This window comes from Lactuca serriola, chromosome 4 (assembly GCF_051521515.1).
Source record: "Lactuca serriola cultivar US96UC23 chromosome 4, Lser_US96UC23_V15, whole genome shotgun sequence".
NCBI classification, from domain to species: Eukaryota; Viridiplantae; Streptophyta; class Magnoliopsida; order Asterales; family Asteraceae; genus Lactuca; species Lactuca serriola.
Window position 1 is genome coordinate 81,177,958 of NC_136411.1, and position 13,856 is coordinate 81,191,813.

General features: G+C 34.4%; 1 protein-coding gene across 1 annotated transcript; it reads left to right on the forward strand.

Annotated features, from left to right (window-relative positions):
- The first annotated feature begins 2,930 nt into the window (after positions 1–2,930).
- Positions 2,931–7,152, forward strand: EMB2279 (pentatricopeptide (PPR) repeat-containing protein). Its single transcript, XM_079039318.1, has 10 exons — positions 2,931–3,121; positions 3,711–4,787; positions 4,891–5,082; positions 5,197–5,278; positions 5,361–5,552; positions 5,625–5,738; positions 5,823–5,913; positions 5,998–6,155; positions 6,243–6,674; positions 6,748–7,152. Exons 2-10 carry the CDS (start codon positions 3,781–3,783, stop codon positions 7,069–7,071), a joined length of 2,592 nt encoding a protein of 863 aa, XP_078895444.1. The 5' UTR covers positions 2,931–3,121; positions 3,711–3,780; the 3' UTR covers positions 7,072–7,152.
- Positions 7,153–13,856: the final 6,704 nt, after the last annotated feature.

Here is a 13,856-nt window from a genome sequence, read left to right on the forward strand (position 1 = left end):
TCATCTCAACCGGATACTGACTAGAATATCTGGGTGCTGGTCTCCCCTTCGGTCCTCTCGACCGGATACTGACTAGCATATCTGGGTGCTGGTCTCCCCTTCGGTCCTTTCGATCGGATACTGACTAGAATATCTGGGTGCTGGTCTCCCCTTCGGTCCTTTCGACCGGATATTGGGGACTATTTCACCCCTACCACTACCACATAACACGTATCACATAATCTATTTATCATGGCTGGGCATGACTGCCCCTTCGGCCCTATCGACCGACAACCTGGGGACTATCCCCCTACTATCACTAGCACATAGCATCATATCATACAACACATAAACATAACACAGGTAGTGGCAACCCTAGATGAATACCACAGAGACAATCATCTAATCATACAATTCCTACTAGTGGGCCGGCATTGTAGCCTTAGGCCCACTGCTACTAGAACGTAACTCACCTCAAAGTAGCTGCTGAAAGTCTGCTTGCTGAGCGCCTGACTGCTGAACCGGAACTCCCCGGCTACAATTTCCAAAAACACCAAGTCAAATACTGGTAACTAATCTTAGGGTAAAATGACTATTTACCCCCCCCCCCCCCGGTAAAAGTCAACATCCTGGTTAAAGTCAACTTCCTGGTTGACCGGACTCGCCGAGTTGGCTCGCCAACTCGCCGAGTCCCTTTCATCTGTTCTAGTTCTATACCCGTTTCTACTTGTCGAGCTTAGCGAAGACTCGACGCGTTCTTCTTTGATGCATACATACTAAGTCCAAGTTCATCCGACTCGCCGAGTTGAAGAACAACTCATCGAGTCTAAGGCAATCTTCATCAGACTCGCCGAGTTGCTCATCCAACTCGCCGAGTCCACGACTATCTTCATAGGACTCGCCGAGTCCATCGTTCTACTCGCCGAGTTCGTTCAGTCCTTTTTCTATACAGACCTGATTTGAGCCATGCAGCGGCTCCAAACCACAGATCTAGGCTTCCAAGGCATGCTTATCACGTAAAGTTGCAAACTTTACCCAACTTTATGTGCATGCATAGCTTTAGAGGCTTCAAATGTCCAAACTAAACTCTGAATGGGGTTCTAAGCTCAAGAGGGACCTTAATCGCCAATATGACCGAAACTTAACACTTCAAGAAGGTAATGAGAGTCCAGATCTGAAGTATAACCCAACCATAAGGTTTCTCTTCAAGGATTTGGGGTTTTAGGGCTTTTTAGGGACAAACAAGATCTAATAAATCAATAATCAAGATGGAAACTTTATTACCAGAATGGATGACCACAAATGAATGTGTTATGGATCTAAGTCCCCTTCATTGACCTCTTCAACCTCTCCCTTCTTCCACTTGCTCCAAAGTGCCCCAAAAGTCCCTTCACAAGGCAACAATCACTCAAACTTACCAATGGAGGCTAGGGTTTCGATAAGGAATGCTCTGAGGGTGATGGAGGCTGAGATGGGGCTATAAGGACGTTTAAATAGGGTGCAAACCCTAAGGATTAGGGTCTCCTCCTGATTGGCCTACTCGCCGAGTCCAGGCGTGGACTCGCCGAGTAGATCACTTAAAGCCCGCATCCAACTCGACATCTACTCGGCGAGTTAGGGCTACAACTCGCCGAGTAGCTCTTCCAACATTTAATCAAACTAAATACGTACCAGGAATGGGGTGTTACAAGACCCCAACCCGGAAAACCCGAGAACTGGTTAACGAGATTTTGTAGGATCGAAAATTAGACCGGTGTTCTAGGTAAGGTACTCGGTGAAGTCAATCTAGAAGCAGAAAACCCGAAAACATCAAAGTGGGTCAGGTGGAACCGGTAAACCCGGGAAAACATATTTTTTTGGTAATTACTTAGTGGGTTGAACTTTGAAAATTTTCAACTTTGATATTTCAACTTCGGGGCACTGTAAGTCATTGCATATTAAACCAAAAATGACAAAATTATAGTCTAAAATCATGTAAAAACTCTAAAATACATATTCGAGAAAACCTCATGATAATCCTACTTCAAATGAATTAGATATGCATGTTTTAAAATTTTACAAAATACAAAAAAAAAAAAAACCAGAAAAATAGCTAATTTTCAGCTTTTATATCCTGACTTTGGGGGACTGTAAGTCAATGAATATGAAACTAAAAATAATAAAATTATAGTATAAAATCATGTATAAACTCTAAACTATACGTTGGAAAAAACGACATGCTAATATGACTTTAAACGAATTAGATATGCATGTTTTAAGACTTTCACATAATACAAAAACAGATGAAAAACAAAAAATTTTCAGCTTTGATATGCCGACTTTGGGAGACTGTAATTCAATGAATTTGAAACTAAAAATGACGAAATTATAGTCTAAAATCATGTAAAAACTATAAGCTACACTCTAGAAAAAACCTCATGTCAATCGAACTTCAAACGAATGAGATATGTATGTTTTAAACTTTACACAGAAACCGATTGTTTTGGTTCCTAACATCGATTCTGGTTCTTAAACCCGGTTTATCTGGATCCGAAGGATCTGAAACCCGGATAAAATCATTTTTTAAACCTAGAACCCAAACAAGTTCTATATATTTTGCTTTCAACCATTCTGGTCCTGTTTTAAATCTTTTGTCCCTAGTGATTGGTGATGATGATGATGGTTGGAAATAGTGATGACCAATAAATAGGTGGACGGTGGTGATGGTGTTGGTGTTGATGGCCGTTAGATGGTGGTAGTGGCAGGGAGATGTTGTTGATGGCAGTGAGTCAAGTGACGGAGATATTGCTTTTTTAAAATTTTTGTAACTATAACTATTGCGTTAGCCTGGTTAAGAGCGAGGACCATTGGTGTTTTCAAATAGTGAAATAAGTACTTCCTATGATGAAATCGGAATACTAGGACCACAACCGATGATTTGTGCAAAATCACAGGGACCAAAACTGTATTTTACTCTTATCTCTACGCCTCTCCCCGCTTTCATCTATTTCTCCCTCTCTTTCGCCAATTTGCTGCCATCGATCAAGATTCAAGACATCATCGAGCCTAGAGTATTCAAGAAATGCATAGAGAAGCCCATTAGCAATGGAGGTCGAGTATTCAAGAAATCGCTGTTCTCCTGGAACCACCTTCATCCCTTCAAGTTCAGTCTCTCTCTCTCTCTCTCTCTCTCTCTCTCTCTCTTATTTATTCTTTCTCGATAATTATCATATGAGAATGTAATTTGTGAGCTTAAGAACTTGCTGGGGTATTTCGATGAGCTTATAACGACAGCCTTTTAATCTTTAAGCGTTATATGTATGGTAAGGATGCTTGTCTACAAAAAATATGACAATAACAAGCAAAGGGGATTATTTCATTCTTTTGCACACCACCTGTTTGATATATTGCTTGAGAGAAATGAATTGTCATCTTTGTATTTATGTATCAAACTCAACAAATCCCAAACTCTTGGCTGTTAATTACTTGCAATATAACACTAAAAAATTGGAAAAACATACCGGCTTTTATGCTGACATGGAGTTTGAAGAAGGTGTTTGAACACTTTACACTAATCCTTTCTCTGATTTTGAAAATTGCAGTATAACACTCGAAAATCCTAAACTCTTGATTGTATTTATGCATCAAACTCAACAAATCCTAAACTCTTTCTTTGATTTGAACGAATTATGGTTTCAGAACACTTTACATTACTAATCCTTTCTGTTGGCTTTGACATTACTTTCTTGCAGATTGATTGTCTTGTATGCAGTTACTGTTTTCGGTTTATTGGGTCAATAGAACTTCAAATTGGGAGAAACAATGACAGTTATAACAGTCTCATATCCTCAACAGGGTTTCCTTCATTCTGATAAAGGTGCAATTGCACCTCCAAAATATCCCCAAAGATTACATTTTTCATCTAGGTCTCAGAGAAGTCTTTCTGATGCCACCAGTAAACGAAGAAGAATTCTAAAAATTGTTCTGGTCACAGCAAAGTCAGGTATGGTGATTGAGAAACAAGAGGAATTCAAGCCTTCATTTGAAGAGTATTTGAAAGCCATGGAAACTGTTAAAAGTCGTAGGGAGAAGCGCAAAGTCTCCACAGAAACACCACCACCACCACCACCATCATCATCATCATCATCATCATCATCATCATCATCATCGCCTTCACCATCACCTTTGCCAAAAACTGATGAAGGAGCCCTTGAGTTGAGTGATTCCCAAGATCAAACTAGCATACAAAAGGTGGAAAATTTGAAGCAAGTTGAAGTTAAGAAGACATGGTATAGAAAGAAAACCGATCCTAAAGAGGCTCAAGTGACTGAAAAGGTCAGAGATATTAAAAAAATCCCAGAAAATAATGAAAAGGATGAAAATTTTCAAGGACAGAGGTTTATCATGAAAAGGGATTCTGATATAAACTCTGTTTCAAGTGAAAGTTATGTGAAAAATGCTGCTGTAAATAAAGAAAAAACTGTTTTCTTGAATTCGAAGCAAGATGATGTTATGAAGAAATGGACTCGAAAGAAGTTAGATTCTAAAGAAGGTGAAATAGATACTAATACCTTTCAGAAAAATGAAGTAAAACATGATAAATTTCAAGAACAGAGCTTCAACATGAAGAAGGGTTCTGAAACCACAAGTAAAAGTTATGTGAAGAAGACGAGTGTGAAAAGTAACCGAATGATTAAACATGATAATTATGATAGTATGGATGTAGAAAGAAGTGCTTTTAAACCCCTTGAGGAATTTCAAGATGTTTATGATCAGCCTAGGGTTTCAAGAGTCGATATGGAGGAGAGAATCCAAAGATTAGCAAAATGGTAAGTGATGACTTTACTACTTCATTTGTGTTTTCAATATAATGTTTCACAATTGGTTTTGAATAAATTTGATTCACTGTATATGTGGAATTTAAATTGACAGTTTGAATGGTGCATCGGTTGATTCTCCTGAATGGAATTTCTCCAAGATGATGAGAAGTGCAAAAATCAGATTTGCAGATTTTTCAATGATAAGACTTATCCAGATTTTAGGAAATTATGGAAACTGGAAGCAGGTGCTTCAACTCATTGAATGGATGCAAACAAGAGAACGCTTCAAGTCTAACAGGATAAGGTTCTCTCATTTTTGTTTCCTTAATAATACTATATATATATATATATATATATATAATCTATCAAAGATTATTCATATATCTTATTATTTATTCTTAATTTCTTTCTTTCACAGAAACATTTACACTGCTGCACTTGATGCACTTGGGAAGGCAAGAAGACCTGTGGAATCACTGAATGTATTTCACACCATGCAGGTTAACACATATAAAGATTAAATTTTATAGTTTGAAAATGGACATGAATTTTATAAATTTTACATTTTTTTTAATATTGCAGCAAGAAATGGCCTCATATCCAGACCTTGTAGCTTATCGTTGCATAGCTGTCACCCTTGGACAAGCAGGTCATATGAGAGAACTTTTTCATGTGATTGATTCCATGAAATCTCCTCCCAAAATGAAGCTGTCTACTGGTGTTCTTCAAAAATGGGACCCACGTCTAGAACCAGATATAATAGTCTATAATGCTGTCAGTTTCTTCATTTCTTGAATTTCCATTTCAAGGAAATCATCCAACTGATGGTAGCATTATCTATTGTAGGTGCTAAATGCATGTGTGCGTCAAAAAAATCTACAAGGGGCATTTTGGGTATTGCAGCAGCTAAAGGAACAGGGACAACAACCTAATACCATAACATATGGACTCGTAATGGAGGTATTCACATTGTTATTCTCTTGTTTTCTTTTCTGTAACTTATATTTATATTTATATTAACTTGTTTTCTATATGGTGCTTAAGGTAATGCTTGCATGTGAAAAATATAATCTCGTTCACGAGTTTTTCAAAAAAATGCAGAAATCATTTATTCCAAATTCCTTAACTTACAAAGGTAAGCTAACTTCAATAGAGTTATTCGATCTTGTATTATTCCGTTTCCATAGTTTCTGAATTCCATTCCATTCCGATTCCATAGTTGTTGTGAATACACTCTGGAAAGAAGGGAGAATTGATGATGCAATTGCAACTGTTGAAGATATGGAAAAACGTGGAATAGTTGGTTCAGCAGCTGTTTATTATGATCTTGCTAGATGCTTATGTAGTGCAGGAAGATCTGATGAGGCTATTGTTCAAGTAAAAAAAAAAAACACTTTATATATAATAATTTATAAACTCGGTTTTTAATTTTATTCGATGTAACGTATTTTCTTTAATGCACAGATTGAGAAGGTGTGTAAGGTGGCGAATAAGCCTTTAGTGGTGACTTATACTGGTTTGATACAAGCTTGTTTGGATTCAGGGAAAATCGAAAGTGGAGTCAAGATATTCAACCATATGTGCAACTTTTGCTCCCCGAATTTAGTTACTTATAATATTATGCTCAAAGGGTACCTTGATCACAATAGGTTTGAAGAAGCACAAAAGTTGTTTTATAAATTATTGGAGAATGGGAAACGTGTTACAAGTAATGATGATTATAGACACGTGGTGTTACCAGATATTCATACATTTAACTTGATGTTAGACACGTGTTTTTTTAATAAAAAATGGGATGATGTTGAGTTTATCTACACAAAGATGCTACAACATGGATTCCACTTTAATCCCAAACGTCATTCCCGTATCATATTAGAAGCCAGAAAGGCTGGAAAGGTAAAAAATTTTTTTTATTTTTTTTTGATAAAATGTTTTTGTCTGTTAGTTACTTAATTTATTTATTTTGTAGGTGAATTTGTTGGAAACAACTTGGAAACATTTAATTGAGGGTGATCAAATCCCACCACCACTTCTTGTTGAAGAGATGTTTTGTGTGAATATAGAGAGAGATGATTATGCTGCTGCTTTCTCCTGTTTAACCTCTCTTCCTTCAAGTGAATCGCATAAATATTCGAGAAAGTCATGGTTGAATCTTTTTAGAGAAAATCCTAACATTTTTAGGGAGGAAATACTTCATAAGGTGAAAACTTTGTTGTCTAGAAATGAAGAACCGAATACAATTCTTTTGAATTTAATGAAATCTTGTAAAGAAATTCTAGGGTCCCATGATTGATTCATGGGAATTATGTTGTAAATTGTTTTTGTGGTATAAGGTAAGAAAAAGACTTGGTAATCAAAAAATATATAAATCAAATAGAGAGCACTACAAACTAGAATACAATGCTTCATTGAAGAGAATCATAGGAAATTATTGTACTTAAGTTTTACACTTTACTCATTTACCTTGTTGGTAATAAATTGTATACCAGTTTAAATTAAAATTACCAATTTGTACTTGATGGAAATTAATTAAATTGAATCAGAAACCAAACGTACAAAAGGGAGTGGTTGACAAATTTAATTTGGTATAAATTCAGTGTAGAATATATATAAATGAAATGGTCAGAGATATAGAATTAGAAACAAAGGTGTGTTGAACACCAATACCCACGCACATGGCATGTAGGCACAGAGTAATCGAAGCTTGCTTCTGATTGCATTGCAATAAATTAGGAAAGTGAATAAATGGATCCCAGTTTTAGGTCTGATAAATAGACTAATGGAGGATATTTAATTTTTCAAATAAAAATATGGTACCAAACAACAACATGATCGGCCATTAAATGCCGACAATAAATAAATTGAGTTTAAGTTATACCAAAAATTATATTTATGAATAATGAATCTGAAATATTTTTAACATTTTCATTAAGTTATATCTAAAAAAATAGAGGATAGATTCCATAAAAACAATAATTTTTTTAGTTTAGCTGGAAGAATTATTTTCTGATTCGACAGTCCTAAATTTTGAAATTATTTTTCAAAAAAACTATCGTAATTTGCTGCAAAAGCTTTTCAGGTAACCATAAACTTAAAATTCCAACAACGACTATAGTTTCATACATATTTTTTTGATTTACCTATCTGAAGAATTCTTTTTCTGAGTTAACCACAAAAAAATTCTTATTTAATCACCCAGAGAAACTTTTTTTTTTTTTTTTTTTTTTTTTTTTTTTTTTTTTTAATTTGGATATTTTGTCTTGTTATTTCTAGTAAACTTATTTGTTGTAAATTTAGAAATATTTTTTCTATATAACTGATAAAAGCTTAAGTTGTTGATAATATCTATTTCTTTGTTGATTTTTTACAATATTCTACGTCGAAATATAGAAAACCCACTATAACATGCCATAAAACATGATGCTTAATCTTTTTATTTGTTAATTTGTTTTAACAAATATCATTTTTATTGAACAACAACAATTCTTATTACCAATCACAAGCCTAGTAAAAACTGAAGTAAAGACTTTTACACTCTTACATATTGGAAGAAGCTACTTGAAGCTTATTAACTATTCAGTCCACAACAGATTATAAGAACTCTTCCCATTGAGTTAAGAGATACATTTTGGTTTTTAATGTTTAAAATATTTTAAGCTATGACACTAAACCTATCTAATTGCATTTTTTGAAAAAAAAATTGTAGTTAGGATAAATAACAAATACAAAAATAGAAACACTCTTGCTAATCGCGGTTAATATTAATCCGACTCATTGTCAACATATTGAGTTTTTTATGTGTACAATTTTTTATTTTTTTTATTTTTTTTTTATTTTAAGCTTGATATTATACCATTGAAAGCTACTTGATTGTATACCATTAAAGGTGACTTTGACTTGATGTTTAGTAATTTTCACCTTTTAAAATGTTTTTCATATCATCATATAATTGGAAAAACACCTTATGTTATGTTGGGTTTTCCTCTTATGTTACGTTTGGGTTTTCCAAAAAAGCATTTAATATTTTTGAGGTTAAATTATACTTTTTTGGTAGCTTTCTTTCTCTCTTTCTTTTTTTTTTTATATATTTTTTTATTTTTTTTAATATATAGATAAAACCAAACCATTAGCAAGAAGCTAAGGAGATGAGTACAAGGAATAAAACAGAACTGAAAATATTTACATAACAGTAAAACCAAAACAAAAAAAGTAAAAGCATGTATTAGCCACCAGATAGAGAACAACTCCATTCTATCCGGTTCTTTCCTAAATTACTTCTATCTTTAAAACCCTTTCGGTGTACTAGGCACGACCTGATATGTCTAATCATAAATGATTACATGACAGAGAGGTATAATCATATATGATTATATACGTTAATAAATCTATATGCACAATCATAAATAATCATAGGGAAAATGACTTATAATGACAACCAGTAATTTAAAATTTATTATTTTAGATAATTAAACTTTTAATTGTATCCAATAAGAAAATCAACTTTTTAATCTTGTTTTACAATACTAATGATTATGATTTTCATCGATTAAAATGACAACGAACACCATCATTGCCCTTGTCACGTCTAACTTATAGCATATTATAGTCATTTTTCTCAAACAACTTCAACTACATAAATTTTTACCAATTAAAATGACAAGGCACAAACAAAATGACATTGCTAATGGTTGTTAGTTGTGGTTTGAGAAAAGTGATTACAAAAGACTTTTAGTTAGATGTGGCAAGGGCAATAACGGTGTTCGTTGTCATTTTAATCCTTAAAAATCGTAATCGTTGGTATGTTAAAACCAAAATAAAAAGTTGGTTTCCTTATTGGATAAAATTAAAATTTTAGTAACCTAAAAACAACTTTTGTGTTATTGGTTGTCATTTCAAGTCATTTTCTAATATATATATATATATATATATATATATATATATATATATATATATATATATATATATATATATATATATATATATCAAGGTTGTAAAAATCGTTCGACGGTAGCTCGACAGTCGACTGGTGTTATGTGATTAATCGGTCTTGGTGGGAATTAATCGGGGACCATAAATTATTAATAAAATATTAAAATTAATCAAAGATTATTATATTTTAAGAAAAATAAGTATTTTAAAATTAGAAAATAAGAGAATTTGTAATTTGAAAATTTGAAAATATGAACATTTTGGTATAATATTTGAAATTTAGAAATTTTGAAAATTTTAGAGTAAAAAAAATTGAATTTTTTGAACTTTTTTGACTTTTGTTGACCGATTAATCCTGCCAAGACTGATTAATCCATAATTTCTGTCAATTACACTAATCATAATCGGTTGGAGAACGCCAATCGATTAATCCATAATTAATCCTAATTTCTGCAACCATGATATATATATATATATATATATATATATATATATATATATATATATATATATATTCAGAAAGTGATTAATCATCAATAATTATGGTGGTTGGTGGAAAAGGATGTGGTGGTGGCAGAGGTGGTAGTGGTGGCGGTAGTTGTGGTGGTGGGGAAAAAGGAACAGATGACGCTGCATAATCATTTATGACTATAACTCTTCCGCCGTGCCGATATGCTGGAGCGTTAGAACGACAAATAAAAAATATATGGCTGGGATGGAATCTCAAGATCTTTTTTTCTTGGGAGGACCTTTCCTCTTTTTCCTTTTCCCTTGACCAATGGCCAGAATGGGAGCACTAGCAGGAGTGGAGGCAACACCTTTTCCTATCATTCCTACTTTAGTTGTTCGTAGGAGGTTGTGCAATTGAGACAAACTAGTTTCATTGTTGTTCACATGATAGGTCAATATGAACTAATCATAACTACTTGGCAAGGAGTTCAACACTATGTCGATTGCCAACTCTTCATCAAAATTCACATTCAGCTTGACAAGCATATCCACGTATCATTACATTCTCTAAATGTGGCTGCTAACAGATTCTCCCTCTTTCATCTTGCTAGCTATAAGGGACTTTACCACCTCATACTTTTCCACACGAGCTCGCTTATGGTATTTCTCCATAAGGTCCTTGTTCATCTTGTACGAAAAATAATCCTCATAGTGTCTCTGCAATTCAGGAGTCATTATGGCCACCATGATGCAAGCAATTTTTGTTGCATCATTGTAGTGTTTCTTGTAGGCGAGCATTTCTCCAGGAGTGGCCATCTCTTCGTCGATCTCATGTAATGGTCTCTCAAGGACATATTCCTTGTCCTCAAAACGAAGGGCCATTTTTATGTTAGACATCCAATCATTGTAGTTGGTGTCATCCAATTTGTACCTTGGAGCAGATGTTCAACAAGGAGAAGTTGTTGTTCTTGTTAGAGGAGGAGGAGGAACCAAAAGCATCAGTTGGAGTAGACATATATAAAAGAAAGATAGTTTTTAGTTGGAAGAGAATGATCCTCAATATAACACCCAAAATGAAATATTAAAGCTAGGATCCAACTAGATAATTCACAACTTAGAAAAGGGATGTCGTAATCTAATTGTAAATTATATAAAGGTAGGCAAATGACGATTTACCAATTTCACCACAAGAAAACGAACTTTGAATGAATTAGGTTTTAATGAAATTCCTAAATCTTTTGAGATTCAATGAAACTCTTCAATGACATGTTTAATCTCGATTATGATCTTCCATTTGTGACTGGGATACCGAGGATCACAAACAAGATGTGAATAACCATGCAAATTAGCTTGGTACTCTCGATGTCATTTATCATCTCATTTTAATGTGTTGGTTAACCACACGTGCTCCATTAATCAATGATAATTTTTGAGACACCCATTTCCACTCTTTATTAGTCCCTATTAGTGTGCCGATTAACCACAAACGCTCCACTAACGACTTATAAAGTGCAATGTGCAATTTCATGGGTTAGCATACAAATTCACATTTTTCCTAAAGTAACTAATATTGGGAATTTTTAATAAAAAGTTTAGTTACTTTTAATCGCATTATACTTATTAATGAGAATTAATTTGTCTTATGAAACCCGTTCGGCTAACAACCCTCCACCAATCAAGGAAGCGGTGGGTGAGAGTGGACACCCATTCAACTACCATTTTATAGACTATTTCCTTATACCCCCTTATAGATCGACTTTGTGAATAAGGTGTACTAGCGGTTCAACTGACTTAGTCTTATACGTATAGTTATAATTAAACATTTAATTCTACATATAGTATATGGTGTATTTTTTAAAACTTTTCAAAAATACTAGTTTATATTTTAAATTTCGAAAATTAAACAATTAATTTAAATTTGAAATTAAACCAAATAATATTTGACATTAATTATTAAGTTCGATTAATATCCAAATTAATTATTTATACACTTAAAAAAATCAATCATATTAATCAACAAATAATTAATCAAGTCAAATACTTATCTCCTAATGTAACACCGTGGTTTCCATTTTTGGTTCTTTGGTCCAAACGCCAGGCGTTTTATGATGGACGCCAGTCGTATGCACGCAGAGACCAAACCCTAATTTTTAGGGTTTGCACCCTATTCAAAGAACATTATGTCCTCAAAACCCTTTACCACTCCAGCCTGCATCCTCATTTCGAAAACCCTAAGTGTGTATGAGAGTTTGAAGCCTTGTGCATATTTTTTGTATCATTTTAGTGTTCTTGATAAAAAAGAAAGATCATTGGAGTGTTGATGTTGTTCTCAAGCTTGTGGATCTGGACTCTTGGCATCTTGGAGCATCATTTTGTGGTATAAAGTTCTGAACTTGATCATCATATCTCTAGATCTTGTTTATGTTAGAAGTTTATGCTTATTAGCCCTATTTTCTTGGTCTTTTGGGTAGGAGCTACATTAGACCAAAGGAGTTGTCCTTTTGGAAGTTTTAGGGTAGATTAAGTGATAAAAGTGTGATCTTGGACCTTCCTTTCACTCTATGCAAGTTTTGAGGTATCTTAATGGGTTAAGGAGATGAGTTTTAGCTTTTGGGGTCATTGTAACCATGCATGTCCATAAAGTTTGCAACTTTATTGCTTTAGACGTTCTATTAGCTATGGATATGAAGTTTAAACTTGATATCTTAAGCCATTAAGTCATTGATTTTGAAGTTGGTGAACAACGAGCAAATGCTAGGCGTTTTAATGTGAACGTTCAGCGTTTGGATGTCAGGCGTCATAGTCGGAATGCCAGGCGTTCTCTCAGAAGTCCAATGGATCGCTTCTTTAGTCCTTGGGACAGTAGGAGTTTTGGGCTTATTTAGTTGGGCTTGTATATTAAGGGCAAAATGGTGTTTTTCCCTCATCATGATGAGGAATGGACTTTACCATGGGTTTGGGTTAAACCCTAATTATTTATTGGGATTGTTTATGGTTTTGGTTTAGTGTGAGGAGCAGTGTTCGTAGCGAATCAGGTGTTATCCCAATTATCATCAGTAGAGGTGAGTCTTCTTATTGTACTATTGGTCGAAGGCACTAATGCCGGCCTATTAGCTTATGTATTATAGGGAAGACCAAGGGTGACCCTTCACATTTGCATGAAGACCCGGAGGTGGCTCGTGGAAAATTTGTATGCAAGACCAGGGATTGGACCCTGGCAGATAAATAGATAGTTAGATATAGATTGTATGCTAGTTGTCTTTGTGATGCCTGCATGGAAGACCAGGAGGTGGCTCTTGGTACTTGTCTGTAAGACCCAGGGTTTTGGCCCCTAGCCTGACAAGGAAAGACATGATACGACTCGTGGCATAATGGCAAGACTATTATTGGCTCATAGCATTCTCTATACGTATTGTATGTGGCATATTGGGAAACTCACTAAGCTTTGTGCTTACAATTTATGTTCATGGTTTCAGGTACTTCCGGATCGAAAGGGAATGGCCCGACGTGATCACAACACATCCACCCATGTTTTCCGCAACTTATTCGTCTTTGGGATTATACTGTGATAACTGTTTTTTACATTAATATATTTTTGAATGATTGGTATTAATAAATGGTGTTTTATGGTTGAATTAAAAACAAAATTTTTACATTGAATTTTTGGTCGTTACAAGTTGGTACAGAGCCTTGGTTTGA

Bases quoted from the DNA above. Each gene is read 5' to 3' on its own strand.
- EMB2279 (XM_079039318.1), top strand. From the start codon at position 3,781: ATGACAGTTATAACAGTCTCATATCCTCAACAGGGTTTCCTTCATTCT. The intron at 5,739-5,822 runs GTATTCACATTG...ATGGTGCTTAAG, and splicing joins CATATGGACTCGTAATGGAG to GTAATGCTTGCATGTGAAAA. The intron at 6,675-6,747 runs GTAAAAAATTTT...TTTATTTTGTAG, and splicing joins AAGCCAGAAAGGCTGGAAAG to GTGAATTTGTTGGAAACAAC.